The 13719-nt window shown below is 39.2% G+C and overlaps 1 protein-coding gene across 1 annotated transcript in view; it reads right to left on the reverse strand.

The window, feature by feature from the left end:
* arap2 (ArfGAP with RhoGAP domain, ankyrin repeat and PH domain 2) overlaps nt 1-13719 on the reverse strand; it is a gene marked incomplete at both ends in the record, with an annotated part of 129342 nt that overhangs the window by 42245 nt on the left and 73378 nt on the right. Inside the window, one exon of the mRNA XM_083905708.1 lies at nt 9325-9450. Within this exon, the coding sequence (XP_083761834.1) occupies nt 9325-9450 (126 nt within the window). The remainder of the gene's footprint in view (nt 1-9324; nt 9451-13719) is intronic.

Raw genomic sequence — 13719 nt, forward strand, 5'->3', positions numbered from 1 at the left:
TCCCCCCCCACATGATAATATAATAATAAGGCATAGTGCTTCAATAGTCATTGCGGTACAAACACTCTTAGAACACTGTTCAATCCTCAACTTTTCATCTAACATGTCATCGCGACAAACTTTAATTGCCCTAAAACTTTTATTTATCTGCTGCAGACAGCCTGGTGTCTCGACAAAGAGGATCAGAAACTCACAAGAAATCCAGCTTTATGTCAGTTGTCTCGTTTACGAGTAGATACCACACATTGGAGACCATTTTATCCAGCATTTTATGTGATCTAAATCTTTGGATTTCAGACTACTGGTCAGACAAAAGAACAAAGGGCTGATGTTTATATTACCAAGTTTGAACCTTTTTGGAAAGTAAGTAAGTCAGTTGGGAACCATACATTATAGAGCATTATTTTCTGAAGAAGTGTTCTGTAGCCACAAATAATAGCTAACCACTGTTCTAAGGAAGATTGAAATAGCTAACAACTGCAAGCAAGAGTATAAGAAATCCCTGAAACTGTTGAAAACTGCTAGTCAAGGGCATGTACCATGTACAAAAATGGTAAAAACTTTGAAAAATGTATATGAGGGAACTCATCTCATAAGTCCTATTATTCTAAAATTATTAATAATAGATCTATTTGACATCAGGATCATGTCTCCTTGACCGAACTGTGCCTGACAAAACCTTTCATCATTCTTCACTGTTCAAAAGTCGAAAAAGTAATGTTTTTAATTTGCTCTCCATATCAAGGACAAAGGCGCTAAAAAAAGAATCCCACTGCAAATCCAGATATACATATTGCTGAGGGGTCCTGGGTCCAGACATTGAGGACAAGTAAAAACTATCAATGTGTTGGCCAGCACAGGGCACAGATGCCCACATTCAGTCAAAGAGAATTAAGTGCGGGGGATAAAACAGAGACCAAAAAGATGTACAAATGCTAGATGAATTGTAATTTCAGATAAAGATTAAGGTTGTCCAAAAAACAATCCAACTTGGATATTAATCCATGCTAAAAACCAGTATCAGATAATTTGCGACAGTTTAAATACCAGTGCAATCATCTGTAGCATCATCAAGCAGTGGTATTTAACAGGAAAATGCTAGTATGTGTTTGAAATTGTTGTTTGTCACAAAATCTGTCAATTTAGGCAGAGAAAGTTTGACCTTACCAATTATTTTTGGTCAGCAACAATATATATATACATATATGTATGTGTATGTATATATATATATACATATATATATATATATATGTATATATACAAATATATGCACATATATATGTATATATATACAAATATATATATATATGTATATATATATATATATACATATGTATTTGTATATATGTGTATATATATATATATATATATATATATACACACATATATACAGTTAGGCCCATAAATATTTGGACATCGACACAGTTCTCTTTATTTTGGCTCTATACACCACTATAATGGATTTGAAAAGAAACGTACAAGATTAACTGCACACTTTCCGCTTTAATTTGAGGGCATTTACATCCAAATCAAGTGAACGGTGTAGGAATTACAACACTTTCTATATGTGCCTCCCACTTTTTAGGGGACCAAAAGTAATTGGACAAACTAAACAATCATAAATCAAACTGTCATTGTTTAATACTTGGTTACAAATCCTTTGCAGTCAATTCCAGCCTGAAGTCTGGAAGACATAGACATCACCAGACACTGTGTTTCATCCCTGGTGATGCTCTGTGAGGCCTCTACTGACACCGTCTTCAGTTCCTGCTTGTTCTTAGGGCATTTTCCCTTCAGTTTGGTCTTCAGCAAGTGAAATGCATGATCAATCAGATTCAGGTCAGGTGATTGATTGATAACATTCCATATTTGCCTTAAAAAACTCTTTGGTTGCTTTTGCAGTTTGCTTTGGGTCATTGTCCATCTGCACTGTGAAGCTCCGTCCAATGAGTTCTGAAGCATTTTGCTGAATATGAGCAGATAATATTGTTGGAAACACTTCAGAATTCATCCTGCTGCTTTTGTCAGCAGTTACATCATCAATAAACACAAGGGAACCAGTTCCATTAGCAGCCATACATGTCCACACCATGACACTAACACCACCATGCTTCACTGATGAGGTGGTATGTTGTGGATCATGAGCAGTTCCTTTCCTTCTCCACACTCTTCTCTTCCCATCACTGTGGTACAAGTTGATCTTGGTCTCGTCTGTCCAGAGGATGTTCTTCCTGAATTATAACAGCTTTTTTAGGTGTTGTTTAGGAAATTCTAATCTTGTCTTCCTGTTCTTGAGGCTCACCAATGGTTTCCATCTTGTGTGGTGAACCCTCTGTATTCACGATGGTGAAGTCTTCTTTTGATTGTTGACTTTGAAACACATACACCTACCTCCTGGAGAGTGTTTCTGATCTGGATCTGTTGTGAAGGGCTTTTTCTTCACCAGGGAAATAATTCTTCTGTCGTCCACCACAGTGGTTTTCTGTGGTCTTCCAGGTCCTTTGGTGTTGCTGAGCTCACTAATGCATTCTTTCTTTTTAAGAATGTTCCAAACAGTTGATTTGGCCACACCTAATGTTTTTGCTATTTTCTCTGATGGGTTTGTTTTGATTTTTCAGCCTAATGATGGCTTGCTTCACTGACAGTGACAGCTCCTTGGATCTCATATAGAAAGTTAACAGCAACATATTCAAAATGCAAATGTCACACCTGGAATCAACTCCAGAACTTTTACCTGTGTCATTGAAGATGAAATAATGAAGGAATAGCCCACAATTGTCCATGAAATAGCTTTTCAGTCAATTGTCCAATTACTTTTGGTCCCCTAAAAAGTGGGAGGCACATATAGAAAGTGTTGTAATTCCTACACCGTTCACTTGATTTGGATGTAAATACAATTAAAGCTGAAAGTGCAGTTAAAGCACATCTTGTTCACGTTTGTATCACGTTTTTTCCTGGGTCTTGATATTCTAGTATTGCGACAAACCCAATAGAGATATTTCATTTGAGTTCAATTTGTGAAATAATATGATGACAGGATGACAGCTTTGATGACAGGAACTATTAATTAATCATTCATTTTCATGGAGCCTTACAAGAAAACACCAAACAAGGCAAGGATTATAACTAGTATTCAGTTACGTTGTAATCTGTGGCTTCACCTTTCTTCGCAACACAAACAGTGAATTGGTCCCTTTCTGATATTGCACCAGGAAAATTGCTTTTTATTAAAACCAAAAAAAAAAGAAAAACCTGCACATGACCAAATCACAAGGATCTTTCTTCCTCTTTTGTTTGTAGTTTAATATTTCCTCAGTGGGTGGGATACTCCTTAGCTTCTACACAAGCGCCAGTGCAATGCTGGGAACAATAGTGCTTGATTTACAATCACACAGCTGCGTCCATTGCCAGCTGTTCCCCACACACAACAATGGCCCCGTGGCCCTGCCGCTCTCCACGGGGGCCCACAAACCAGCCGCCAGAGACAACGCTAGCGGAACTGTGGCACATGCCTCTATCGAGCTAAATTGGGCCAATTATCGCGTGTGCCAAGAGTGCTTCCCGCACAGCTTTTACCAGAGTGAAAAAGGCCTCCAGATACACAGTGTGGAATTTCAGTTTCTCTACTTTCATTTTTACCCTGTGGAGTCATTTCTAAAATATGGTTAATTCATGACCTGGGTTCGAGACCCAGTCGGAACAAGGGCCTTTCTGCATGGAGTTTGCATGTTCTCCCTATGGTTTCCTCCCACAGTCCAAAAATATGCAGATTTGGGGTAAATTGGATGCTCTAAATTGACCGTAGGTGGAAGTGGAAGAAAATGGATGGATGCTAATAAATGAAATGAGCAGGTCAATTTTGCTAAAATAGTAATCAATCAGTATGTTAATGTAAAAGATTGTTAGCACTCTTGCCTTTGCAGCAAGAAGAGCCAAAATATGTCTTGCATGTGTTTCAAGAATGTTTCAATGTCTCTCTAACTTTACTTTAAAGTCACAGTTTTAAGCAAAGGTGCACTCCAAGTTGTTGATGGGAATGATAAACTGACAAAAACACACACAATTATTATTGTCAGTTCAAGTAAAAACGAGACTTTTAAAATAGATGTAGACATGCTAGTTAATCTAGCTGAAATTGAATAGTCTGGCTAAATTCCCACTACTAATACATACAGATACGCATTCATTCAAGCAGACCCAAACTGGACAAATTGTTCTGGAAAATGCATGAAAAGTTTCTGCCCCTGCGAATAATGGAAGAATCTTGAACATAGAAGAAGAAAAACTAACTATCATCATTTTATTCCACTTCCACCTACAGTCAACTTAGAGTGTCCATTTTACCTAATCCCCAAATCGGCATATTTTCGTCTGTGGGAAGAAATCGTAGAACCCAGAGAAAATGTGCACGCGCTTGGGGAGAACATGTAAATTCCATAAAGAAAAGCCCTTATTCCGACTGGGTCTGGAACCCGGGTCATGAATTAGCCATGTTTTATAAATTACTCGGGTAAAAATGAAAGGAAAGTAGAGAAAGAGAAATTGTCCATCACATGGACAAATCCTGACCGGTGTATTTTTGGACTGATGAAGGGCAAATTTATGGTCCGTCCATAACCAGACCCAAAACCAGATGTTGGATGTGCCAATGCAGGTGATGCTTTGTTCAGGCTTTGTTTTTGTTAACTGTTAATGATGAGTTAATGTGCCATCAAAATAATCTTGAAGACATTATTTGATGGTAGAAATCCTACATTGTCCCATCTCAGGGGACACTAAACTTAGGAAAGGCACTAAAGGAGACAACTCAACCGCAAGCAGGCAAAGTTATAGAAACATATTTCCACAAAGGTTTCGAGTCCGATTGTGTCTCAAGCTTTATTTTTAGCTTTCAGATTTACCCGCTGTTCCTCTAAACTCTTTATCAACACAGCACAGACACCCGTTTTGAGTATGCATGTGACCTCCTTACGTCGCTCGCTCCCCCAACTCTCCCTCATTTTCCCACCAGTGCTCTGCCTATCTCTGCATCAGACTAAAATATCTGTGATGAAGACATCTGCTGGACAGCTTGTCAGGAGAGCTGGAAATGGAAATGGAGAAACTGAAGGGATCTGAATGATCTGTCTGTGCCAGAATTACAGCCCACTTCATTATCGGGAGGAATGGCATAAGAAAGGAGGAGAAAAAGGAAGAAAAAAACTCTCTCTCCGATGTATTTCTGGCTTTAGCAATGGCACTACTCACACATTTAGACAAGTGCAGGCACAGTAATAAGCACAAAGACATCCATACTATGTTAAACAATACCAAAATGTCTCCCATTTTGGGATCAATAAAGTACATCCATCAATCTAAATTGCTTAAATAGTCTTTACGTACTTGTACAAGACAAAACAGAATAGCAGAAATGTAATTTCATAGCTATTCCACTCCTATTACATTCTTTGACAACTAATTCTCATTAAAATCCAAAAAGATGTGGTTTGTTATCAAAAAAAAAAAAAAACTTGACTCCAGCTTTGTAGCAGCAAGTAATTGAATTGTTCTTCAGTGCTCAGATTTGTGTCCTCAATAAAAAATGTGAACATAATTCTACTTCTGTTACTCTGCCTTCTCTCCAGACACACATCCCGCCCCCCATCACTTCTCTCTCCCTCCCTCCCTCCCTCTCTCAGCCAGCCGTGAGTTACTGTTGCGGGCGTAAAAAAAAACAGATCGCCGCTGATGAGAAAAAAGACAAAACTAATCAAGAATTAAGCGTGCCACGTCCCTGCTGCCACTCACCATTTCAGACAGTCGCTGCTGCCTCGCAGTCTCTCACAGAAATCACACAGAAAACATGCAAAGAGAGAAAGTGCACACACTCTCAAACGGGAGTGCAGCATGAGTCACTCAACCGCCATTTATTTGATTTCTTTCTTCCGTTTACTCGGAATTAACTGCAGAAGCTCAACAGAGGAAAAAAAAAAAAGAAAGAAAGAAGAAACAAGTTCAACCTTGATTTAAGCACAAATAAAACAACAATGAACCATGTTTTTTTCTGAGATAAACTATTCCCAGCAGCAAATGGACTAAGCGTCAGAGTATTTTCTTTTGATTTGGCAGACCAGGACGATTATCCCCCCCCCCAGCCACTTCTGTCAAGGCCTTTATTAAAACTGCTTTCCAAATGAATTTATATCATAATCTGAATTGAGTCCTCATCAGTGAAAGTACGGACACCTATTGGAGTCTCCAGACAACAAAAAAAGGCGAAGTTGTGGCAGAGTGCTTTTATTAAGCCCTGAGCACAGCCTATGAATTATTAAGAGCCAGTGTGTATCTATAGACCATCAAACCATTAGCCTGGGAGCGAAAGGCATCCTGGAGTACATTCAAAAATACCTCATCCCTTCATGCTCACAAAGTCCTGATGGCCCTTCCTCGTGATTGAAGAAGTGGGAACGCATCGAGTTTTAAAACCCAGCACCTTTGAATTTTTCAACAGCTGCAGTTAAAACACCATTAAAAGCACCAAAGCCGAACTCGTGCGAATCTCCATTATAGATGAGATAACAAAGGTATTTATTGGCCGAAAATGCTACAAGCACTTATCTGAGGGGGAGACGACTTTGCAGCGGTGTGATGTCTGGCGTCGGGACAAAATGGACAACAGCGACAAAATGGACACATGGAAGTGTTATTCCAGCTGTGATGTTGGTGCAACAAGAAATGACACGTAAGAACAGCATTAGTGATCCTCTTTAAAAATTACTCGGTTATGAGAAACCACACTGAAAGGAAGTTGTTGTTATTGATTGATTTACTCCGTTTCTGTTTGGCCTTCGTGAACAAAGTGTAATATTATTTGTATGCTGTCCTTATCATAGCTCACCTATAATAAATGCACATCAATGTTAAAGGTCCAATATTATGCAAAATCAACTTTTTAATTGTATAAATCCTTATATTTGGGACTCTGGAGGCCCTATCAGTCAGCAAAGTGTGATAAAAGATGACTCAGTCATGTTTTAGTGGTCCTCCTCAGTCTTAGTACAGGAGATAAAACACACAATGTTGACTTCCACGCTCATTGGGACGTCACAATGCGCTAAATTCCTGGAATTGTTGTCTCGCGGAGCTCCGCTTTGTCCATAAAACATGCATGAGTGCTGGCGAGGGCAACGGTATCTGAAAACCAGAAGTCTGTGAAAAGTTCTATTCTTGGCTCCACAGTGCAGCACAGAGTTCTACACAAACTTCCAGCCTGAGAGGATTTATCTGTCCAGTGTATACATGTTATATATGACGGCAATGTGCCTGCTAGAGCCTGCAAATGATCACTTTCCAAATGCTACCTGCTGTAGTTTCGTTTTTTTTGGAAAAGTGGACCTAAAGAGATACTACTAAACAGAGTGTTCTGAACAGGGCTGTTTTGGCAGGGTGATTAAACTGCTATGGTGCTTCATCCTTATGGTATTTTGACCAAAGCATGTCACAGACATGTTCATTAGGACTCCAGGGGACTAGTTTAACCTGGAGAAATGGGGTATAATATGACTCCTTTAAAGTAAAAATTTAGTGCAAAGCCACCAGGGGGCGACTCAAGTGGTTGAAAAAAAAAAATAGGTCAGTTTGAACAGAAGTTTATAGGGAAATTAGCTTTTATGTCTCACTTTATTTTAAAACATCAGTGAACATTTTCCTGGGAAGCAGCAGTAGATCAGTGGTAGAGCGAGTTGTCTTTCAACGTGAAGGTTGTGTGTTCGAGTCCCCGGCAGCATAATGTGTGACAGAATAATGCTGTGATGTATGAATGGCAAAAACTGTAGTGTAAAGCAGCTTTGAGAGGTCATCAACACCAGAAATTAAACTATAAATACAGACCAGTTAATGGTCTTAATCACTAGTTCTGGGATTTCTTAAATAGAATTTGATTCAATTTATAAATTATCTTTCCACTTCCAGGAAAACAGATGATTAAGTACGGCACAGGAGTCAACACCTGCATGATTGGAAGCTGATATTGTTCCATTTGCATGTGTGTGTATGTTGGGGATGGAAATAATTACATTATTCTATGATATTACTTTGACTATGCTTGACACTTTTATTAATATTATTTTCATGCCACTTTTGTGGCATTCTGTTGTGCATGTATACATGTCTTTCTGCCTTTAATATGAAGCACATTAGGTTCTGTTGTAATTAATGAGCCCTATAAAAAGCCAAGTTTCCATCAGTAATAAAAGTACTGTACTAACCAAGATCACAGTTTACCTCCTCATTAATGATTTAGACAAATGGCTTATTTTAAACCCGACTGATGGTTTGACCACTTGAACCTTTTAGACCTTGCTGAAACAAGGTCACCATGTTCCCAGACCAATTACTGTAGCAGAGTATTATCACGACGGATCGAGAGTCGGAGCAGAAACTGAAATAATTTGAAAAATATCGGAATGATCCTTCAGCAAATTAAATGCAAAGGAAATCCATTTGTGCTGATAATGAAATTTTCAACAGATATCTCCCCCCCCCCCCATCTCCTCTTAGAGGCAATTTCCCAGACCTCAGCTCTGTTCATTAGCCAACATGTACAACCACCAATGAGAACAGAGCCTTCCTGTGATTTCATTGAAATGGAGATGGATGTCTTAACCCACGATGCTGGAGATTCGCTTCTTTCAAGAAGCAGGTAGCTACATGCTGTCAACCGCACATGTACACCTCCTTTCTTCTGAGCAGCCCCCTCCTCCACCTTCTCAATAACCCCATTCCCTGAGGGAGGCATGCGAAGCCAGCTCTTTCTCCTAATTACCCATGGGCCCGTGAAACGCTCCAGCTGTTTGGAGAAGTGGGACCACTGTGGAGCAGGAGGTGCATTGGCAGCAGCTGAAGAGTTTGGGTGTGAAATGTAGCCTGATTAAAAAGTTTTAAAGTGTCTTGTAAGACAAAAGAGCGAACAGAAATTCCAGTGTTTGTAGCGTCTTCAAGGTACTGTCAAATTTGACGTTTTTATTTTATTTTTATTTTCGTTAACCTGGCTTTAATAGCGGTTCAATGCTGGGTCGTCTACATTTGTCTGACAAGCGTTCCCAGAGGATCGAAGCTGAACACATTTGAAAGGCAGATTCATTGATCACTTACGCTGAAATGTTTAGTTTACGGATTAAATGATTGGCAGTCGGACAACTGACAAACCGACACTGATTGATTGATCAGTGTTTAACTGGTGGAGCCCTCTGACAAACACGCAGTCTAAATTGCTTACGAGTGGATTGATGGATTGATTGACCTTGCAGGGTTTTTTTTTTTTTCAAAAGCGGCATTAACACTAACCATCTCTTCTGCGGCGCTCCAGCGTTGACTTGGCGGTGCCAGAGGAGATGTAGAGGAAGCCATCCATGAAGAGGGAGACGTCAGACACCGAGGGATTCTCTGACCACTGCTCGAGTCTGGGGAAATCTACAGGAAAGGGAGAGACACAGTCGATGAGGAGAGGAAAATGGTTTCCCCCAAAGAATATAATGGTGCCTTGGCCCAAATCTGATCCTTTTATTTAACCACTTAACGTCCAACTGCAAACTATCACTTTAAACACACTGTCCTTCACCTCAGTCTATCCGAGTAGGAATTCACAAATTAAAACATTAGAAATACTCATTTTCAGATTACATGCACTAATAAATGAAAACAATGGGGATATAAGAGTGTTGCCATTATGACACACATCCACATCAATGTTTTTTTTTGACAAATAGAGTTATCTGCTTAACTCTAGTGCTTTCAGTGTGTCTAAGTCTTTGTCACCTTGAAATAAGCTTGCAACTAGCCATCGTCCATATGAAGCTCCTGAATCAGTTGCACCTAGAAATGACAAATAGTTTTTTTGTTCTACTTCAACACATCGAGGACGTGCGGTGCTAATTATCCATTGTGTCTTTTAACTTTTTTTTCTAAGTTGTTCTCACAGTTCCCGTTGCTTGGTGATGGCGAACACAACAAAAGTGCATATTTTTAAGACTTTTACCTGTTTTTTGATGCTACAGTAAAAAGGCGCCAAAACCTTTTTATTATTATTATTTATATATAAAAAAAAAACTTTAAAAGGTCAACTGTGTATGAATAAGCATCTACTAGTCACCCATTTCTTTCCAATCCCCATTTTCCCTTCTCCCCCTTCTTCGACTACTTTCTTGCTAGATTTAAGAGCTTCCAACAATTCAAATGTTTAATTCTCAAATTCAATTAACCTCAATTCTCGAGTTCAATTTTCTGCCAGAGCCTTTGCAATATCTTGGCATATTTTGTTATTTCCGCTTTTACCTCCATCTCTCTCATCAAGCAAGGTAAAAACATTTTAAATGAAAACTATTTTAATTGATGGACCAATTACAGACATCAATGTGGCAACATATCTCTCTCCACATTGAGAAAAACGGGTGCATTCCAATTCTGTCAGACTAAATAAATTGTGCTTACATTCAATAAACTATTGAAATAAAGGAATGGCCAATACCACATGCACCTAAACTGCATGTTTTTCAGCAATTTATTATTACAAAAACAAACATTTTAGATTTGTGTTTACTTGAGCACCAGTTATTCTGATATCTTGGTCTCTTAAGCACTTTGGAAGTTATGATCCCCATTTCCTGGTTTGCCTTGCCGCATTACATATTTTATATTGTTAGTAGTAAATTGGAACACAGCCCTCGCTCTTTTCCCTTATCTGCAGTTGTTGTTATGTTTAGTTGTATATTTGCTTGCTTTATTCTCGTGTAGGGACTTGTGTGGTTTTGTTTTAGTCCATCAACTCGCCTATAAGGACAACATATGTATATATTCTGGCATATTTACTTGTTGAGGTTATATCCCCCTTTCAAATAGAAAAATATGTTAGCAAGAAACACATATCATACAGTGGTATATTGTAATGTGTGCATGTGTGTGAGTAAAAGGACATTGTGACACAGGTCACCAGACTCTGTCTAATTTTCTAATGATATTCAGGTCAACAATATAAAGTGTTTTGATTTTGTTCTTAAATTCTGAAAACTGAAATTGTAAACTATTTATTTCACAAACAAATATAGGAATTTTGTGATGATTTCTGAAGTTCGATTTACTTTAAACAAAAACAATCTAGGCAACTGTGAGGTGTTACAACTTACAAATAGTGAGTTTATTTAACTTCAAGTAATTATAAACATTATTATTAGAATTGTGTGCCCTTTTAGCTGTTGCCAATGCTTTTGATGATAAGGTTTTCTGTCATTTCAAAAGGTGGGAATTTAAAATACCAAATGCACCCACAGGTGCTAATTGCAATCTAATTGAAATGACTGAGTAGCATTAAATATTTTTAGCTGCAATTTAATTTAGCATCTCTCTCTACGTGTGTGTGTGTGTGAGAGAGAGAAAGAGAATGCATCGTCCTGTGTTGTTACGCTGTTTAGGTAATTTGTTTTCAGATGTGTGAGAGAATAGATTCTAATCTCAGCGAGACATCTTGATTAAATAACCAAATGAAAATGGATCTCAAACGCTGTTATTATAAATGAAGACTGCAAGATATAACAAAATGAAAGGCGGCGTTTATCAAAGGTCCATTAGCTGCAGCATATACAATAAAATCACAACACAATGTCTAACACAACATGTAGCCTACAAATGCAATATATCAAGGGTATTGAATTCAAATTCTCAGGGGCGTAAACAAAAACCTCTGACTGCAAAGGTTTGGAACACCACAATGCTTTTATTACTAGTCTTATTTTATTTATATATATATCAGCACCTCTGTGTCGTGAACTGATTTTTTTTGTCAGTTTTTATGCTCAACTGAAAAAAACTTATGTTTTCATGTCAAGTCAATGATCAACTTTGCTCTACATGACAGAAAGGATTTAAAATAACACCATTAATAATGCAGGGTCCACATAGTGATGAGCTTTGAGATGTATTCAAACATCCTCAGAAATGTCAACACCTGTGCAGACATACTGCAGCCACGTTTTGGTAGTTTGTTTTTAACTCTGCTTTTTTTTTTACCATTGTCAGGAACCTTTTTATTTAAAGGTCACATAGAGTGGTCCTGTTGCACATATATGTGAGTTATGGAGGTCTAATTACATATATTAAGTTGTTTTTATGGTCAAAATCCTCCTAGTTGATGTAAACGAGCCGATTGAAATTTGTCCTTTTCGAAGCGCTTGTCAGTCGAGCTATTTTTAGCCATGAATCTCGCCCGAGAAGACAGAGTGTGTTGTGATTGGCCAGCCAGCGTAGAGCCTTCCCACCTGTGTTGTGATTGGCCAGGTATCTGGAAGTGACGTAATCTATCACGTCAGCTCTCAGAAGCGCAGCTCCCTCTCTGGAGCGGTGGATGCATTGCTACTCATTATCAAAACATTGTTTTAACAGTGTTTAAAAATAGCTTCGTCACGACTCCCCACCGCAGTCCCTATTATGACTTTAAACCGGAGTCAGACCCAGAGTCAGAAGACACTGTTGCTCGTGAAACACCTCCACAACGGACGTTATTCTTCTTCTGCGGTTCAATGTACGCAAACGGATGTGCCCGGACTACCGCCCGGAGCAGGATGATCGGTTGTTCAGGAGAACCGCTGCTTACGTAACGTTAACGGGATTTTCAGTGATCTCGTTGAGCCCCGAGATTACAATAAAACACAACTTTCTCAGCAATGGCTGAACTGTTTGTTTCGAACCATCAGGCTTCATAAACAGCGTAATGAAGCAGATACACACCAAAAAAAAACAGCGATAATAGGAACTTCCGGTCTAGTTCCGCTTTAAAATTTTCTTGGAATACCATGCCGTTGATTGACATCTTTTCCCCCCATTTTTGTTTACCTTTGGGAATGGGGTTCGAATATTTGCTGAATAATTGGCTGTGGGCTTTTTCTTCAAACTAACATTATTCTATTGGCTTTAAACATACAGCATTAGTCAACCGCTAACCTCAATAGCCATGAAGGCTTGAAAAGCAGTGCAATCTAAACCAAACTTTTATTCAGAACATGCAAATTATGGGCGAGTTATTGGTTATATGTCATGCAGAACCCTGAGAGGAAGGTTTCTGGGTCCAAGGAGGCAGAGCCAATCGGGGGACATACAGGACATGCAGGACTAGCGGAGCACTGTCCAGCCTTTGTGTCGTTACATAGCAACATGTGTTATCTGGCTCTGAATCGAACACAGGGAATGTTTGTCTGCCAGTAGCAGCATCTGAAATACATGGAGTCTGACTTTAATCAGTAAACTGCAGGTAGTCAAGTGTAACCCAGAGACACACATGCACACAGTCACAACTGTCCCACCACTCAGGTTGAGGGAATGTAAATAAGGCAGTGGGCTTGAAGCAGCGGATCTCTTGTTCTCTGTGTGAGCCTTGTTACAACAATCCCTCTGGGCCCGTAAAAGCTGGACTCGGTTAAGATGGGACTGTGATGTCTGTGGGGGTGGCGGTTGAGATGTCTGGCCTGTGCTGATTGGCTCAGTCCCCAGTGGAGGGAGGTGACATGACAGAGTGCTCAATTAGCCATCCGGTCGCCCACGGCAACGGTCACCAAACTGGTGCCCGACGAGCAGTGGACAGTGGGGTAATCAGAGACACTCACTCATACACATACGCACACACACACATATAGAAATGGACTGATAGTGGATTTTTATAGGGTGATAGAATAACTATAGATTAAAGCAGGGGTG

Source organism: Microchirus variegatus (genome assembly GCF_963457635.1).
Source record: "Microchirus variegatus genome assembly, chromosome: 2".
NCBI classification, from domain to species: Eukaryota; Metazoa; Chordata; class Actinopteri; order Pleuronectiformes; family Soleidae; genus Microchirus; species Microchirus variegatus.